Source organism: Triturus cristatus, chromosome 8 (genome assembly GCF_964204655.1).
Source record: "Triturus cristatus chromosome 8, aTriCri1.1, whole genome shotgun sequence".
Taxonomy (NCBI): Eukaryota; Metazoa; Chordata; class Amphibia; order Caudata; family Salamandridae; genus Triturus; species Triturus cristatus.
In genome coordinates, this window is record NC_140591.1 from 1,277,239,099 (window position 1) to 1,277,257,318 (window position 18,220).

The window sequence follows — 18,220 nt, forward strand, 5'->3', positions numbered from 1 at the left end:
AATATCAGCCATGCCTCAAACAGATGCACTGAAAGGACTCTACTATCACCCAACTCAGCACTGTTCAATTTACAACGCTTGCAAGGATGAAAGGCTGAGTGGGCCCTGCCAGTAACAACAAATGCGTGACCTCCAGTTTACGCTCACTTAGATCGCAGAAGTTCAGCTCCTCTCCTAGCCACTACACAAACCTCTGTCAATCAGAAACCAGAGAGTTACTTGCTGCAGTTCAGTGACACAAAATGTTTTTTTACGTTTTTATTTATGAGGGCCGTGACAGCAATGAATTCAAATAACATGTTGTTATATCACCCCACTGCCCAAAGGTTAAATGAGGTTGCAAAACTGGACTTTTTATATTACCTTTCGCCTTAAATGGTCTTGCAATCTACACTGTACAGAGGTAGGTAGCAAAAATTGTGTGTTCATTAAACAGATACAGCATCACTTGATCGGGTTTGATATGCACATGGAATGTACTCTTTCAAATGACTACTTGTTGGCATTACCATTCCCTAGAGAGAGTTTAGCTACCACCATCAATAGCAGAGTAGGAGATTTGGTACTTTTTTCTTTACCACTCTGGGTACAGAGAATTGTTTAGTGTGCAGCTTTTGAATTTAGAAGGAGAGTTCGTCTGAGGCACCTCCTTATTGTTATGAAAGGCAGTTTGGACGTCAGGCACAGATTTTGTTTTAACAGCTTCGTTTGCCCCATCCTGCAAGTGGCGTCACTTGGGTGGGGGAGCTGGAAGGGCTGGTGCCCATCTGTAACTGTTCTCCTCCACCATCCCCTTGTGGACAACTACTAGTTGAAAGCTGCAGCTGGAAACAAGCATTGGCAAAGCCAATAAATTGTGTAGTCTACCCTTTCCTCGGTCTTTTCCTCTCTCGTTGCCCTTCATTCCAATCCCTCTCTAGACTATCCCTCTGTCCTTTTTTCCTCCTCTGCCACTAATCTTCTACTCACTCATTTCTTCTCCCTCCCATTTCTAACATCTTCTTGCTCTTTACATGGCTCCTCCTTTCCATACATCTCTTAATCACTCCTACAGGAAGGTAGCAACTACCAAATTCACTGTGCACAATTGCAGAGTCACAGTAGATGAATGTGGGTCAAGCGGATGTGAAGGCCACCAAGTGTCTTAATATCAGCATTAACTGATAACAATGATGTGGCAGGGTAACTTCTGCACACTATTGTGTCAAGTATTTCAAACACAAAGTCCAAATTGCTGCTCCAGGGGTGTCCCCAGTCACATTAAAAAATAAACCCAAGCCCCAGTGTTCAAATCACAGCTCCCCACAAAGAGTTGATGTAGATATGTCCTCCAGGATTGCATTATTATTGGTGGTAGCTTCTGCCAAATTGAGATCTGATATCCCCTTCTCCAATTTGTCAATCACTTGTATTAATTCCGCAACCATCTTGTCTGCGTTTTCAATTAGTATTTTCATTAGATTTATAGATATACTAATAAGTTCTTTCTCCCATAGTAACAAAAGATCTTCATCAAGACCAAAATTGTGGGAGTGAGCAACCTTAAAGCAATATCAGAGGCTTAATAGGATCCCACTGGGTCTCTACTCTTAAATATTCCCCATCTATGATGATCATGATGAAGATCTTTTGCTAGTGTGGGAGTAAGAACTAATGAATTAATCTAATGAATATACGGATTGAAAACGTAGACAGGAAGGTAACAAAATAAATCAAGAGCTTGACATTTTAGAGAAGATCTTAATTTGGCAAAAGCTGCAAAAAAGACTTACGCAATCTTGGAAGACATATCTACATCAAATCTTTGTGGAGATCTGTGATTTGAACACATGGGCTCGGGATTATTTTTGAATCAGCATTAATTGAACTGGGCATAGTTCTTAAAAGACAAACTAAGTAAGCAGGCATCTACCTGTCAGAGTGCATGAAAAATACTAAGCTGAAAGTTTTCATGTGGTGATAATCAGCAGCAGGAACCAAGCCCTTCTCTGACCGGCCCAGCAGGTTTGTCAATGTACGCATCACAGTCTGGCTGGCTGTCTGTCTGTCTGTCTGTCCTAAGGGCGCTACAGACTTCACATACCTGTCTCCACACTCCTCTCAGTCCTGCACACACTATCTGCCTTAATTTAGGATCTTGCAGAAGTGAAACCAAACACAGTGCAGCTTAGGGGCAGGGGGAAGCCCTGCTCAGAGTAACTACATTTTTTGTGCCTTGTTGGTCACATTTCATCAGAATCGCGGAATCTTTCCTATTTCACAGCATTTTTCGATCAGCAACATTTTCTGCAGTGTTTAATACAATTGTATTGATTTAATGAGGACATTAGAAACTCAATTACTAAACGGAAACTGGGAGATTAGAGTAGTCATTAAAAAACAAATTATGCTTCTTATTATTTGAACAAATTGTATCCATTCATTTGTTCTTATTTTAAAAAGGTATCTTTAGTGTGTTTGGTACAGTATGAACGCCTCTCAAACATGATGTGCTTGTCATAGAGCAGTTTCGAGCATATATTTGGGGGCGCGGTTCAGGAACACACTAGTCATGGTATAAACTTCTCCAATTTGGACCTCATTACCAACATTCACAACAAACAGTCACACTTGGCCATTTAAGATGCGAGAAAGAAAACAGACAAAAGAAACTAATTAACTTACCAGAATGGAGCAGAGAACTCCGATTACAAAGCATGCAATAAAACCTTTCAGTCTTGTGCCCCAGCTTAAGGATGTTGCATCAATCACCTATAAGACAAACACCAAAAACAGAGATTTACTATAAGGAATTGATTAGTTCCCTTCTAATTCTTGCAATGGCCCAAATTACAATGACGTAATTAATCAAAGACATTAGGGATAAGTGTCCCGAATAGAGACTGCTTTACATTACATGTATGTTCCACATCTGATTGCCCTCATGAAAGGGCCATGATGCTTGACACTCAATTAGACAAAACGTTGGGGAGAAAAGCTAATAAAAATAAAGACACTTGATGACAGTTTTTCTCTTTTTAAGATGTAATTTTGAACCCAAAGAACAAAGCCAAAACCAATATATGGAGTGGAAGTTTTAATCCCTTAACAAAGAAATATGTTTATGCTTTATGAGGTAGAGGCTTGGTTTTGTGTAAAAGAAAAAAACAGGACAATAGCAAATATTCAAACTATTCACATAATATTGGATAGAATGTGGTAACATTGAAAGTTATAAAGGAGGTGATGGGACCATTAATGTCTTACCTTTATGCAACATTAATTTCAGTATAGGTATATAAACACTGGAGAAGTGCACAAAAATGTTATCTGTGAAACAAAAAGAATTCCCTGCACACCAACAATCTAAAATGCCAACCTAAAAATATTAATATTCTGTTATTCTTTGCCTAAGATGTATCTTGGCTTGTGTATGATGTCCGGCATAAGGATGCTAGCTTCCCTGTGCCATTTAGACAAAATCTTAAGGACAAGACCTAAACCCACATGAAGCAGCATCCTATCTGGAAAGATGAGAAGGCAGGGACCCTCAAAGACCTAAGACCCCCAGCCACATTTAGATAAGCTTCTGGTTTAGGTAACGGCAACCACAACCAAACATTTGCAATGCAATCGGTCTTGCATTAGCTGGAGTTAAAGCTATTGGTGCGGTAAATAACAATGTCTTTTATCCATGGTTGTGGTTTGTATGTATGTGGACTGAGTTGGCAGGCACCAACCATCGTGTGGCTTAAAGCGCTTTAGCAATTTTTTTTTTATTTATTTAAACCAAAAAGACACTTGGAGGCCAGCACACAGAGGAAGCAAGAGCGAGGCTCAGAAGATATAGGAATAATGGCTATACCTTTTATCCTGGAGTATGCTAGTTATACTTAAGTAGTTTTATGTGGAAACAATGATGCAAATAAATGTGCAATATCACTGCCATCAATTTTTTTATATGCATAGCAGATGAGCTTAAGGGACTGTCATGAAGATATGGGACAGCTAACCTGCACAGCAGAGTAGTGAAACTGCAATAATGATGGCCAATGTAGTCTACATAACAGCATTATGGCATGGATGGATGGGTGGGTAGTTGGCAAGCTGTTCCTGCCAAGTGGCCTAATTATGTGTGCTGCCTTCGGTGAGTACTAGGATTATAGCAACAAGAATAGCAAATAGCACTGTAGGACTTGTAGCTTCACTTTTTTTAATCACTGCAAGAATGTGGTGAGTCACAATTTAAAATAAAAACATATGTAAAGTTACGGGCAACAGTAGGCACCACACTATAAAGCATTATTTAATATGGATATGATAAGTGGGTGTGCGCAGCTCACCAAGTCCAACAAGCCAAAAATATTTGAAAAAGTCACTTCTTTATTTCATATTGGTCGTCTTTAAAAAACATTCAATTCAAATCTTCAGCAAACGCATTTTGCTCCCACATAAGGAGCTTCCTCAGGGCAAAGGTTATATCGATTGGCACTGTTCAATGCCAACATGCAAAAGCTGAAACAGTCGTCGTACTGAGGACCCAAGTGTTCTTCACATCTGCTCCTATAAGACTGTTTCTGGATATCGAGTCCAATCCCCGACCACGCACAGAGGATCGATCCAGTAGAGATCAGACGTAAAAGTCTGCTGTATTCAGACGTGCGCAAACTGCTGTATACAAAGGTACTGGCACAAGGTGCGGCACTAAAGGTCCGCTGTTGCTGTTAGCTTTTTGGTTTTGCCATTATTTAATATTGATTGAGTTGCTCTTAAATCAGCAATATTAATACTATATATAATAAATTCTTGTGGTAAACTGTAAAAGAAAGTTAAATTGGATGTGTCAAAACATACAAGTTGTGTATTTTGTTTATAGATTGTTATCATTCTGCTTAAAGTAGTTCACAGCCAGCATGTAATAATTGTAAACCGCTGACTGAGGCCAACCGAAGTATAGTCAGAGCCACTGGAATTATGCGGCAGCAGAGAGCCAATTTATGTAGCAGGGCTGACTAAATTAAGCGGCAAGAAAAGGCAAATTTGGCAGCAGGGCACGATCTAAGAAGCAGCAGTAGTGGTTTCACTAGATGCCACAATGGCCTTCGACACCATAGAATGGCCGTATCAGTTTGCAGTCTTGGCTAAGATGGGATAATGGCCCAACTTCATCGGGTGGGTACACCTATTGTACATGGAGCCGTTAGCGCAAGTGGTGGTCAACAATAAAAATAAAAATCGGGAGTATTGACACTGAGCCGGGGGACTCGGCAGGGTTGTCCACTGTCCCCCTTGCTTTTTGCCCTTACCCTGGAGCCATTGGTGGCGTGGATTCGTAGAGACCCTGGAATCTGGGGACTGAAGTGGGAGGACCGCATTTCTCTTTATGCGGACGACATTTTGCTTTACCTTGCATCCCCCAAGACATCGCTCCACAGAGTACTTAACATCTTTACCACCTTCGGGAAATACTCTGGGTACACAATTAACTGGAGCAAATCCCTAATGTATGTCCTTAGTGGCGAGCCACCCTCTCTACTGAGAGGGTGTCCCAAGCAAGAAGCGAAAGAGGGCTTCAAATATTTGAGAATATTTATTACAACAGACCCCAGAACTAGTTATGAACGCAACCTGCTCCCCCACCCCCCCCCCCCAACAGCAGACGCTGAGGCGAGATATGGCCACCTGGAAGACTCTCCCACACTAGCTGTTGGGAAAGACCGTGCTGTTCAAAATGATGAAATGGTGTCACGCTTTCTTTATGCGCTCCAGAATTTCCCAGACCCGGTGAAATATTTTAAAGAGGTAGAGAGTCTCCAGAGGGAACTTTCCTAAATTAGTTTTGAGTTGGTATGACGGGGGTGGTGGGGGTGGGGGAAATCTGACTTCCCGACATTGAAAAATACTACTGGGCGGCCCACCTGGCTGTTATTAATCAGTGCACGTACCGTCACTGGGATGACCCAGGTTATAAGATGGACAAATGGTTGCTACCAGGGGTTAACTATAATATGGCCCTTTATTCAAAGCCCAAGAAATTTCCCCTAACGGGACCGACCAGGCATTCAGTACAAGTGTGGCATGCAGTCAACAGGAGCCTGGGGTGGGAACAGAAGCTCATGCAGGTTACTCCTTTGTGGGACTCAGCCGGTAGGCACCCAGAGAAGCTTGAAGGGTTTTGACAAATGGGACTTGATTGGGATCACAAAAATTGGCGACCAATGGAAGAAGGGAGAAGTGGTCTCATTCGCCACCCTGCAACGAGAATATGATCTGGCCAACACAGAATATTTGAGATATTTGCAGGTGAGGTATGCACTAACATCGCAGTTGCCAAAGGGAGAGTCTCCCCCACAGTCCTTAACGTTGGAAGATAGGTTGCTCGATGGGTACCTGCAAACGAAAGCGGTGTCCCCGACTTATAAGAAACTGGTTAATAACGCTCCAGATCCTCTCAAACTGCTCCGGGAGCGCTGAGAGAGAGATAGGCTGGAGCTTGATGAGGAAGAGTGGCAAGAGGCAGTGGCCTCCCCACGAGAGGTTGCAATCTCCTCCAGACTGCGGTTGGTCCAACTGAAGATCCTCCACAGAATTTACATCACGGGGTCTCGGCTAGTCAGCATGGGCAGGGCAGACGATGGCATGTGCAGAAGACAATGTGGCCAGGCTGGTACATTTATACATATCTTGTGGGAATGTGCGTACATCCAGAGATATTGGAAGGGGGTTCATGACTGTATTGGCGAGGTCCTCGGACTAGAGATGGGAACGGAGGGCAAAAGATGCCTTTTGAATGTCTGTGAACCTACCGACTTAAACAGAAAAGACAGGATATGGGTCACACTAGGCTTAATGGTAGCCAAAAGGAACCTGGCTAAGCAGTGGGGGGGGGCGAGGGTACCCCCAAAGTGGAGGCATTGAAAGCTGACATGGATTGGTGTATAAGGGAAAAAATAGTTTATGTTGCGAGGGGATGCCCCCAAAAAATGGCCTTCTATATGGATTAAGTGGAATGATTATCGTGGTAATATGTGTGTCCCACCATCTGACCCCTCTTTAGAAGATCCCATCACACCATAGCTTATGCTACGCTATCGTACCATGTACAGTACTGCATAACAGTGAACGGTATGAATGTAACTGTGAAATATGACCTACCCCATCAAGTTGTGTACAAAATGTTGTCTCTTTGCTGTTTAATAAAAAGATTTTTTTTGTTTTAAACAGAAAAGGCAAATTATGCATCACCACAAAGCAGTGGCGGCTGGTGACATTTGAAAGTGGTGAGGCGTAAAGTTATCCTGGTACTGCACTGAGGCGAGCGAGCCCTAACAACTCCTCTGAGAAAATTTTGAAAAAAGAGTGGATAAATGGAGCATTTGCAAGCAAATTTGAGGAAGCAGGAAGGTTGATAAAGCACTTGCGAAAGTATTATGACAGGATCTGTAATAACATCCTTGTATCCATCAACTTTACCCCAACACAAGTACAAACACACACTCAAACTCTTTCAAGTACACACAAAGCACGAGTCACAAACATTTGTTTAGGCTTAAAGACCTATAAACAAAAAAGTATACAGAGACCGCTGCAGCTGCAAGCAGACGTGAAATACTCGATTTACTCACAAAGTGACAAACACAAAACCCGCAGCCAGACATACTGGGCCCGGTGCCACCTCATAAGCACCCCTGGTCACACCTTCCCCTTTCTGGGAGCTTCCAGGAGACAAAATCAAGGAGAAATTTAAAAAACAAATTGTTTCGGGGTCCTCATGTCCCCCTGTCATTTACATCACACAAACTGCTCTGGATGGCAAGGGAAAGGGCAATCACCATGCGCCTTACTAGGGACACATGCTTAAATCTGGGGCTCTCCGTTACCATGCCTGGCCTAGGGAAAATTGTAAATACTTGCACTACTCTTACCCCACCTACTCTGCAATGACTAACCAGATATGAAAGGTAATTACAATGTTTGCATGAAGTGGGTCACTGGAAATTTGTAACTTTACTATACTATTTGTTTATGTTTATTCTACTAAACCCTACTAGAGCTGAAACGTAATTAAACTGCCTATATTTAGTTTGAACTGCTCATGTTGTTTATTCTAACAATACTGTAATATTCTTTCTATGTGTACTCTACTCCCATCCTGTAGATTGGAAATGTAATGAAACTGATTGGATTAAAAAGGCTTCTAGGAAATTTGTAACTTAACGTACTACTCTTTACCTATTTCATCAAAGCCCCTACAACTGACCTGAAATGTAATTAAACTACCCACGTAGGAGCTGAACCGCGATTGTTCTCTGCAGAATAGAACTGAATCACTTTGTCTAGATGGCAACACCAATGGTAGGTATACACTTGCATGACTGCCTGCATGACTGCATTTCTTATGCTTAAGTGATCTATTTCTCACTCATTTGCGCCTCAGGCTAGTGCATAAGCATAGGTACAAGAATATGATAACAGCACAACTCTGTTCCTCACGCACATCAGCAACATTATCCATAAAAACAATACGACTAACACTTCCACAAAGTAGCAATTTGCCCCCCTCCCCCCTTAAAAAGCGTTTCAACGCCTCGTCAAGGGAATAACGTGGTATGTAAAATGGTTTAAAGACATTCACATCAATACCGCTCACAAAGGAAATTTTGAATTGGAAAAGTGAGTTATCAAATGACACACAACATTATGACTAGGAACTAATACATTTCACTTCTCGGAGAAGGGAAAGTGGTTTCTAAATTGAAAAAAAAAAAACGGCTGTACATTCACTTTTTATTTTTTCAACAATGATATCCCAGAACGTTTTATGAAAAATACAGAATGTATTCACCTATCACATACGAAAATATATTCTCGTGTTCTGTACACAATCAAAATTAATGACACTTAAAGTCTCTGTGCTTCAATTTAATGTACGAAATATACTGTGGCAATGGCTTTACTGAGGCAGCTCTATAAAAATCATACAAAGAATGTCCTTTATTATTTTTCAGGCATACACTGATAGCTTGGAAAATGAAAACACAATTCAGAATGCTTGGTCGAAAAACAACAGGACACCGTTTTATTTTAAAAGCTTTTCTCATGATGTCATTAAAATGGTGTCTTCCTAAAGCACAAAACGGTCCTGTATATTTTTGGCAACAAACGGATTTTCTGTGCAACAGGCCAACCATGTGTCCTTGACATGATTGCTGAAGATGTTTGCATTTTTTCATGGCATTGGCAATGTAAACACAGTCAGCTTGACAATACAACTATACAACTTCACTACTACTCGCAATACTAGCGGGAGAGGGGAGGAGGTCGCCGGGGGTGGGGGATTACAATTTAAAAAAGAAAGCTAAGCTTACCAGACCATGTCCGCGCGGCGCCTCTCTGCTTCTCGGCCAGGTCCCGTTGGCGCCTCTTCTAAGGAACAGCACTGGTTGGCAACCCCTCTAAGCCAATACTGATGCTGCTCCAGCAGCGCCAGCATTGGCTTAGAGCAGGGTGACTCACCGCCCGCCTGCCCATTAGGAGACCGAGGTTTGAGCCTTTGCTCAACCCTCGCTCTCCTAATGGGCATGCGCCAGCCACAGCAGACAGTAGTGCGCATGACTGGGCACGGAGCGAAAATTCGCCTCCTTCACCCAGCATGCGCACTGCTGCCTGCTGTGCACTCTGCGCCACCCCTGGTCTGCTGCATGTCAGTCACTCAGCAGCATGATGTCGGACCGCCCTCCCCCTTCAGAATCTGAAGGGGGTGGGCAGTCCGAGTTCATGCTGTCTGCTGACTGTGACTGACATGATTGACGCAGAGGGAGCTGCCGGTGCGGGCGGCTTGTGGGGCAACGCCCCAGCGCCCTTAATGGACGCACCGCCACTGCCACAACGCATGTCTGCACACTCAAGCAAGGTTCTCACAGCAGAATAAAGCTACAAGTAAAATATGTGAGTGGGCACAGCATCATCAGAAGCACAAAGGCCTATGGGAAAATAAGAATAAGGGCCAAGGTGTACGACTACCAGCCATGTAATGCTGAGAAACAACGTTACTTGCCAAACATGTGGGGTACTCTTTTCCAGCTTGACTGGCATTCTCAAGGCACTAGCATCCAGCCACTTGTCTGATTAACCGACATGCTAGTCGTCTACTAGATTTCACTAAAATTCAGTAACTTTTACCTTCACAAAGTCCTAACCAAGGATTAGAAGAATGAGAACTTCCAGTCAGTGTCACCTTTCTTCAGCAGCTCATAAAACTGAAGCATTTGGATGGTTCGAACTCATTCTTCACAAAAGATTGTTGTCACTAAAACACCTAAATACTAGTTCATTTGAGAAACTGATTTTCTAACGCACATATATCATTAAAAGTGCGCTTAGTGATTGAATATGCATAGTGACTGTGCCAATCAGGTGTTTTATTTGCCCATTCTGTCTTTCCTACAGAACGCGAGCCCATACCAAATGTTTCTACAAGCATGCCAATATAAAATACTGAAAGCTGCCTACCAAAAAAGGTTTGAAGGTATATTTTTCCCTTCAGGAAGCCTCTGACACTCCAGGTACGGCCATCCCCCTCTACTGTACAGGATAGTGTTACCTTTTTACCACTGGGCTGTTACTCATCTAATGACAGTAATGCTTGGGCCTGAGCCATCACACACAAACCAGAACGCGCGCTGCAGGTTCAACGTGCAACACTGTACCACAGCCTCCGATTGTGCCAGACTGATTCCAGGCGCTTGACTGTGCACCAGAATGAATACACTATGTAGACGATTCCAGAGTAAAAATAAAAAGAGAGACCAATGTACAGTACATTCCATAAGCATCGATCTACGTGGGCAGTATAACAACTGGCATTCTACATAAACAATTGTTACTGAAGTTTAAATATGTGACTCAAACCACATCCAGGATACTGGTTTTCCTTGTCTGCCGCATCGCCACCAAGTTCGCATTATCTCCTGATATTTTTTGATCTCGTGTAATGATCTCACACTTCTTTCTGTCCTAGTTGGTTGCCAAATTCATTGTGAATTTACATGTGATCTTAAAGGGAAACAATACTGACCTGACACGGTGGTATCAATTTAATGCACATATATAGCTGGGTTATAACAGGAAATTCAGCGTTTTCATTGCAATGATTGTTAAGTAACACCGACTCAGGACCCGGGCCGGGGAAGGCAAAGCCGGACCCGATCGAGGCCCGGGTAAAACGCCGGCCGGCGGCGGGACCCCCCCACGCCACGCCCCCCGCAATTAAAAGACCCGGCTAGGCCGGGGAGGGCAGGGATAGGCCCAAAAACAAAGGAAGCTCCCCCCCCCAATCAGGGGGCGAGAAAGATAGGCAAGGGGGGGGTTAAGAAGGGCCAACGGCCCGGGAAACTTCATTTCGAATTTCCCCCCCCCGCAAAAGAAGAAGAGAAGCCCACCCACCCACACCGAAGGATACGGGCGTCGCAGCCGTAGGGGGGAAGGGTAGCGGAGCTGACACGAGGAACCTAGTAGAGAACAAAATTACTAGGAGATAGATGAAAGGCTCGCATGGTGTCCTTGTCATGACTCACGGCAGGGGCACTGGGGGAGCCATTGGGCGGCGTGCCGCCAGACAAAGAACAAAGATGACACTCCCGCAGTACCCCGGGGATGCCTTACGGCAGGGGTACAGACGGAGAAGATGACGAGGACCCCGCCGCAGGAAAATAGAGTAGATGCTCAAGTAAGGTCCTTGGGATGCCAAACGGCAGAGACCGCTGGGAGAAGGGAGGGCCCCTGAAAGGATACAGGACGAGCGGGACGGCACTTGCAGCCCGGGCATGCCCAGAAAGGGACACCCTCCAAATCGGTAGCAAGTTGAAGCCTAGACCCGTGAATCGAAACACAGGGATTGGGGCCCCTCTCTCCTCTCCCAGGCAATTGAGGCGGCTGGGTCCAGAATGCGAATAGAAAATGATGAACAATGGATAAAAATGAAACATGGTCATTGAAGGACTAGAATAAGACCATGAGTGTTGAAATTTGAAACATGAAGATTTCCTGTTAACAAAATGCTTGTTGTGAAAATAAAACTGCGACCTTTTCAGGCACCAAAAAGTGGTCAAGTGCTAATTAAGGGAAAAGCGCGCAGCGATGGCAACAAACATGGGGGAGTGGGGAGGGAGTGCTCGCCGCCTGGACGGGGTTTGGTTTCTGTTTGCATGCGCACCAAACAAAACTTTACCCTCTTAGCGTTAAGCCTCATGTTAAGTGCGCTAAAGGCAGTTTTGGAGCGATGGACTATCACCCAATAAATGTTGATAGTCTTACTGTCTCTACCCAAAATATGTGAGGAATAAGCCTCACACAGCAAGCATTTAGCCTCGGAGAGTCCACGCACTGGAATTCAACAAATGGCTAATCATAAAATCACGATATGCTGCTCCCATTCCAAAAAACACACTTCTGGCAAAAAAAGCAAAATGCCAAACTGGAAATACGAAAAGTCCTAGTGCAGTGCTCTCCACAGGGCTGAATTACTGACCTACCATGAGGGCCACTCCAAACCAAAGCAGGAGTGTCGCACTACTTTGGAGTGGTTTTTCTTTTCCCCTGGGATTTCGGAACAGCGCAGGCTGGGCTTGACTGACAGCCTACTGCTGCGCCCCCACTGGTTCTACTTCCAAATGTGAGCAGCGTCAAACCCACCCATCGCTTCCCTCATTGGACCACCGTGCTACAGTCTCGCTAGTGTGCAGAACGTTTGTTTGTTTTTGTGTAATATTTTGTATTGTCTTCCCAGAGGGTCGTAAATAAACCCCGTTTTGCTGGTTAATTTTATAACGCCGAGATGAGTCAAGCAGAGGGTGTGAATGAAAACAACTAAGCGAAAAGTAAAATGACCATGGAAGTGGGGACCTTTGCACTGAGGAAATAGTACAGGAAGGTATCATTACTGAAAGGGAATGGAGTTAAACAAACAGAAAGGGAGAGTAAGAACGAAACATAAACCAAACCAAAAGGAAGAATGACCGGCTCGTGCAGCGAGTAAAGAGCAGAAGAGTGAGCCTGCTGTAGGAAATAAGGCTGCCACAGGGTGCTGAGAGTAGTGCACGAGTCCTACGGCAGCTGCTGTCCTTAAAGAGTGGAAATAGGAGATCAGCGTCAATATTGGCACTTCTCCATTTGTTTCATATACAAAAAAATAATATAATTTAATAAACAAAAAAAACACGCCCTGAAAAAGGAGAGGAGGGACTAGGGAGGTGATGAACATGGACAACGGGAGGGGGCGGGAGCAAAGTCACATGGACAATACGTAGGCTCAGTGATAGGAGCATATCATAAATCTGCGTAAAGGGAACAAGAGCGGCGCGGTACCATTCAAAGCAAAAAAAATAGTGCGCCGGAAAAACAATAACCAAATCCACGTGTCAGGGCACTTGCAACAGGGCCAGTGGCCACTAAAGAGAAAATACACCCAAAGGTGGGGAAAAGAGCAGCCTTTCACCAATAAGAAGAAACCGATTTTGAAAAGGCACACAAAGCAACAAATGGGAAGCGTGGCCGTGGTCTATACACTCATAGGGATTACAGCATACCTCGAAACCTTATCGAGAGGTCCAAATGGAGCTCCCTAAAGTCGCTCTACCTGGAGGCGGAACCAGCTAAAAATTCTTAAGAGGTGAGGAGAGTTTAACATGGATAGAACTGTCCAGGCATTTACAGAGTTAGGATGCCAGGCCCCTAAACAGAACTGTAAATGAAAAAGTAAATGCTCTGTACAAACCCATTTTTCAGGTGTAACATCGTCCAACGACCACCTGCAGGTTGAGATCCCGGATCGGAAGGGCTGTGGCACAACTTCAGGTAAAACCCAGTAATCCTAATCGTTCAACCTCCACAGCAACATGTGACAATTGCAATAGATGAAAAGAGCAAAGGGGGTGGGAACATAGGTAGTTTCCAGTCCTGGTTGATCCTAGCTAGCGTAGAATTGGGAACGAAAAGTTATGGGACCAGATGGTACAAAAGCATCCTCGGATAGCTCCTCAGAAGAAGGGCATTAAGTTTTGAGATCAATGGGAAGAGAAGTAAAGAAAAGTTCCCCGGACCAAGGACAAATCAGAGCTTTCACTACACAGGCACTTTCATATGAAAACTCGAATAGGACAAGGAGAGAAGGTGGTTTCCCTTTATAGGAAAATAATCTGCTAACAAGATGCCAAATCAAATGCGCATCTGGGGAAACATTATTTGAGAAATCCAAAAACCCTGGGAGAAGAAGAACATAGGACTCGCTCTCAAATTGTCCACCCCACTGAAGTGGTCCATTGACCTAGCTAGCAGGTAGTCCTCTGCTTAGCGGAGAGTTTAGATTGCAATTTCTGCAAAATACAGGCAGCATGTACCCCCGGATGGTTCACCAACTCTTTGGCCATTGTGTTGTCTGTACGCAAGTTCACAGACCTGCCATGAACAGCGTTGATGAAAACCATTAAACACAAAGTACTGCAGCCAGATCTTGCCCGTCGGAGAGATATATCAGTTCCTTTTTTCACAGGTCCAGAGTCAAAAGATGCCCCAGTGTTGAGCCTCAAAGCAGACCTGCAAAATCTGTGGTAATAGAATCAATCAATCAACATTTGTAGAGCGCGCTACTCACCCGTGAGGGTCTCAAGGTGCTGAGGAGGGGGAGGGGGGGACAGCAGCTACTGGTCGAACAGCCAGGTCTTGAGAAGTTTCCTAAAGGTGAGCAGGTCCTGTGTTCTGCTCAGGTGGGTGGGGAGGGTGTTCCATGTCTTCGCGGCGAGGTGGGAGAAAGATCTGCCACCTGAGGTCATTCGGTGGATGTGTGGTACGGTTGCGAGGTCTGTGGAGCATAGCTGCCGGTTCGGGGTGTAGAAGGACAGTCGTTCGTTGAGGTACGCTGGACCAGCGTTGTTGAGTGCTTTGTGAGAGTGGGTAAGGAGTTTGAAGATGATTCTTTTGTTGACCAGGAGCAAATGCAGATCTCTTAGGTGGGTGGTGATTCGGCTGTGGCGAGGGAGTCCGAGGATGAGGCGAGCGGATGCGTTTTGTTTGCATTGGAGTATTTTCTGGAGTGTAGCCGAAGTTCCTGCGTAGAGGGCGTTGCTGTAGTCCAGCCTGCTGCTGACGAGTGCTTGGGTGACCGTTCTCCTGGTTTCAGTGGGGATCCATCTATAGATCTTATGGAGCATGTGGAGGGTGTTGAAGCAGGAGGAGGAGACAGTGTTGACTTGCTGGGTCATGGAGAGCGTCGAGTCCAGGATGAACCCCAGATTGCGTGCGTGGTTAGTGGGTGTCGGGGCAGCTCCCAGCGTGGTCGGCCACCAGGAGTCATCCCATGCGGAGGGGGGAGGAGCCGAAGAGGAGGACCTCCATCTTGTCTGAGTCCAGTTTCAGTCGGCAGGTCTTCTTCCAGTCTGCGACAACCTTCATTCTCTCGTGGAGGTTGGATTTGGCGGTGGCCGTGTCCTTGGTGAGGGAGAGGATTAGCTGGGTGTCATCGGCGTACCAGATGATGTTGAGGTGGTGTGCTCGGACGATGTTGGCAAGTGGTGCCATGTAGATGTTAAAGAGGGTCGGGCTGAGGGATGATCCTTGGGGTACACCGCAGGTGATCATGGTGGCTTCGGATCAGAACAGGGGGAGGTGGACTCTCTGGGTTCTGCCGGTGAGGAAGGAGGTGATCCAGTCCAGGGTTTTGTCTCGGATCCCTGCGTCGTGGAGGCGTGTGAGCAGAGGGTGGTGGCAGACAGTGTCAAAAGCGGCCGAGAGGTCCAGGAGGATGAGGGCCGCTGTTCCGCCGGTGTCCAGTATGGTCTTGATGTCGTCCGTGGCGGCGATGAGGGCGGTTTCGGTGCTGTGATTGCTGAGGAAGCCGGATTGGGAGTCCAGGCATTGTTCTTCTCCAGGAAGTGGGTCAGTTGTCTGTTTGCGATCTTCTCGATGACTTTCGCCAGGAACGGGAGCAGGGAGATGGGTCGGAAGTTCTTGCGATCCTTTGGGTCTGCTTTGGGTTTCTTGAGGAGGGCGTTGTTCACGGCGTGTTTCCAGCTCTCTGGGAAGGTGGCAGCCTCGAAGGATCTGTTGATGATCTTTCGGAGTTGGGGTGCAATGACGGAACTTGCCTTGTTGAAGATGTGGTGGGGGCAGGGGTCGGACGGTGAGCCGGAGTGGATGGTGTTCATGATTTTGATGGTGTCCTAGTCGTTGACGTTGTTCCAGAAGAACAGGGGGTCGGTCAGTTTGGCGGGTGTTGAGTCGGAGGAGACGGCGTCTGTCGTTGGTGCCTGGGTGTTGAAGCTATTGTGGATGTTTGCAATCTTGCGGTGGAAGAAGGTAGCCAGGGAGTCGCAGAGTTCTTGTGACGGCGGTACGTCGCTGGAGCTGGGGGTGGCGAGTTCTTTCACGACGTTGAAGAGCTCTTTGCTGTTGTGTGCGTTGTTGACGTTGCTTTCTTCGAAGGAGGTTCTTTTGGCGGATCGGATGAGTTGGTGGTGTTTGCGTCTGGCGTTTATGAGGGCTGCGTTGGTGTATGGTCACTGCGCCATTGCTTTTCGAGTCTTCTGCAGGTGTGCTTGGAGTTCTGGAGGTCGGTGTTGAACCAGATGGCTCTTGTGTCGGTGCGCCTGTTGGAGGGTTTTCTGATCGGGGCGAGAGTGTTGGCGCAGTTGTCGATCCATTGTCTGAAGTTCTGGGCTGCTGCGTCTGTCTCGGAGGGCTCGGTGGAAGGTCTTGGGCTAGTGTGGTGATGAGCTGGTCCTCGGTTACTTTTTTCCAGTTGCGGTGAGGGATGCGTTGAGGTTGGTTGTGTGCGGTGTGTTTCTCAAAGGAGAAGTGGATGCAGTGGTGGTCGGTCCAGTGGAGTTCGGTGGTGTGGCTGAAGGTGATGTGGTCGCTGGAGGAGAAGATGGGGTAGAGTGTGTGTCCGGCGGAGTGGGTGGGTGTCGTGACTAGCTGTTTGAGTCAGAGGTTGGCAAGGTTATCGATCAGTGTTGTGGAGTTGTGGTCGTTCTCGAGGTGGAAATTCAGGTCTCCGAGGAGGATGTAGTCTGTGGAGGTGAGGGCGTGTGTGCTGATGAGGTCTGCGATGGATTTGCTGAACTGTGGTTGGGGACCCAGGGGTCTGTAGACGAGGGTGGTGGTGTGGTCAACGTGGATCTGGAAGTGGAGGTGTTTGGCCATGCAAGGGGTTCTTCGGTGTTGGTTGAGATTTTGATGGTGTTCCTGTGGATGATGGCGATTCCTTCTCCTGGTTTGTTGTTGTTCTGGACCCTGCGTGTGATCTTGTGGCCATCCGGAATGGCTATGTCCGGTGCCGAGGAGGTGTTCATCCAGGTCTCCGTCAAGAAGGCGATGTCCGGGGCGGAGGAGTCAAGCAGGTCCCAGAGTTTGACGGCGTGCTTGTAGACTGAGCCGGTGTTGAGTAGTATGCAACTGAGATGGGTGTGGCCTGCGGTGTTGGGATGGGCAGGACGTGCTGGTGTGCACCGGCTGGTGTAGCTGCAGTTACGGCAGGTGAAGGGTCCGTGGGTGAGTTTCGGGGTGGCCTGGAAGCAGGTGGAGTTTTGGCCGGCGCTGAGTTCATGGAGGGTGTTGGCGTCGTAGAGGCGTCGGGTGTTGAGGGGGTCGCGGGGGCCAGGGGGGTCAGGCGCTGGGCATGGTCCAGGCGCAGACGGGGCTTGCCTTAGGCATGCCTTTGGCACACCAGCGGCGCGACCGCGGCGCGGTTGGCATTTGTAGGGGACGAGGGAGGGGTTGGGAGGTGGGAGCGGAGGGGTGGGGTCAGCGGACAGCGAGGGCGGGGAAAACGGAGGAGAACAGTGAACAACAGAGGGCACAGCTGCCCTAAACTACAAAATACAAACTAAAAATAAACAGGCACAGTGCAGTACAAAGGGTGAAAAAAGCACACACTACCAGTCACACTGCGGCAGGGCAAATACAGTTCAGTGAATGAAAGAGTGGTAAGAGTGAATGACTGCCTTGTTGTCCTTTTTCAATGTTAGCCAAAACTACCCACTAATGAAGTGCCATGGCAATTTCCATCACCACAGTAATCCTGAGCTCATACAGGCAAGAGAATGGATCTCGCTGAGAATGTGTTTTAACACAGAATCCAAGTTTGTATTTTTGTCTCAATAAGCACAGAACTTCAAAGAGAAGTAACGATCCAGGATCTTCAGAAGAAAAAAATCATTCAATAACATCTGAAGAACAGACAGTAACT

At 46.3% G+C, this 18,220-nt stretch overlaps 1 protein-coding gene across 1 annotated transcript in view; it reads right to left on the reverse strand.

Moving 5' to 3' along the window:
- Positions 1-18,220, reverse strand: part of SFT2D2 (SFT2 domain containing 2) — an 88,987-nt gene that overhangs the window by 47,974 nt on the left and 22,793 nt on the right. The window contains exon 2 of the mRNA XM_085623000.1: positions 2,665-2,751. Coding sequence (XP_085479126.1) covers positions 2,665-2,751 — 87 coding nt within the window. The remainder of the gene's footprint in view (positions 1-2,664; positions 2,752-18,220) is intronic.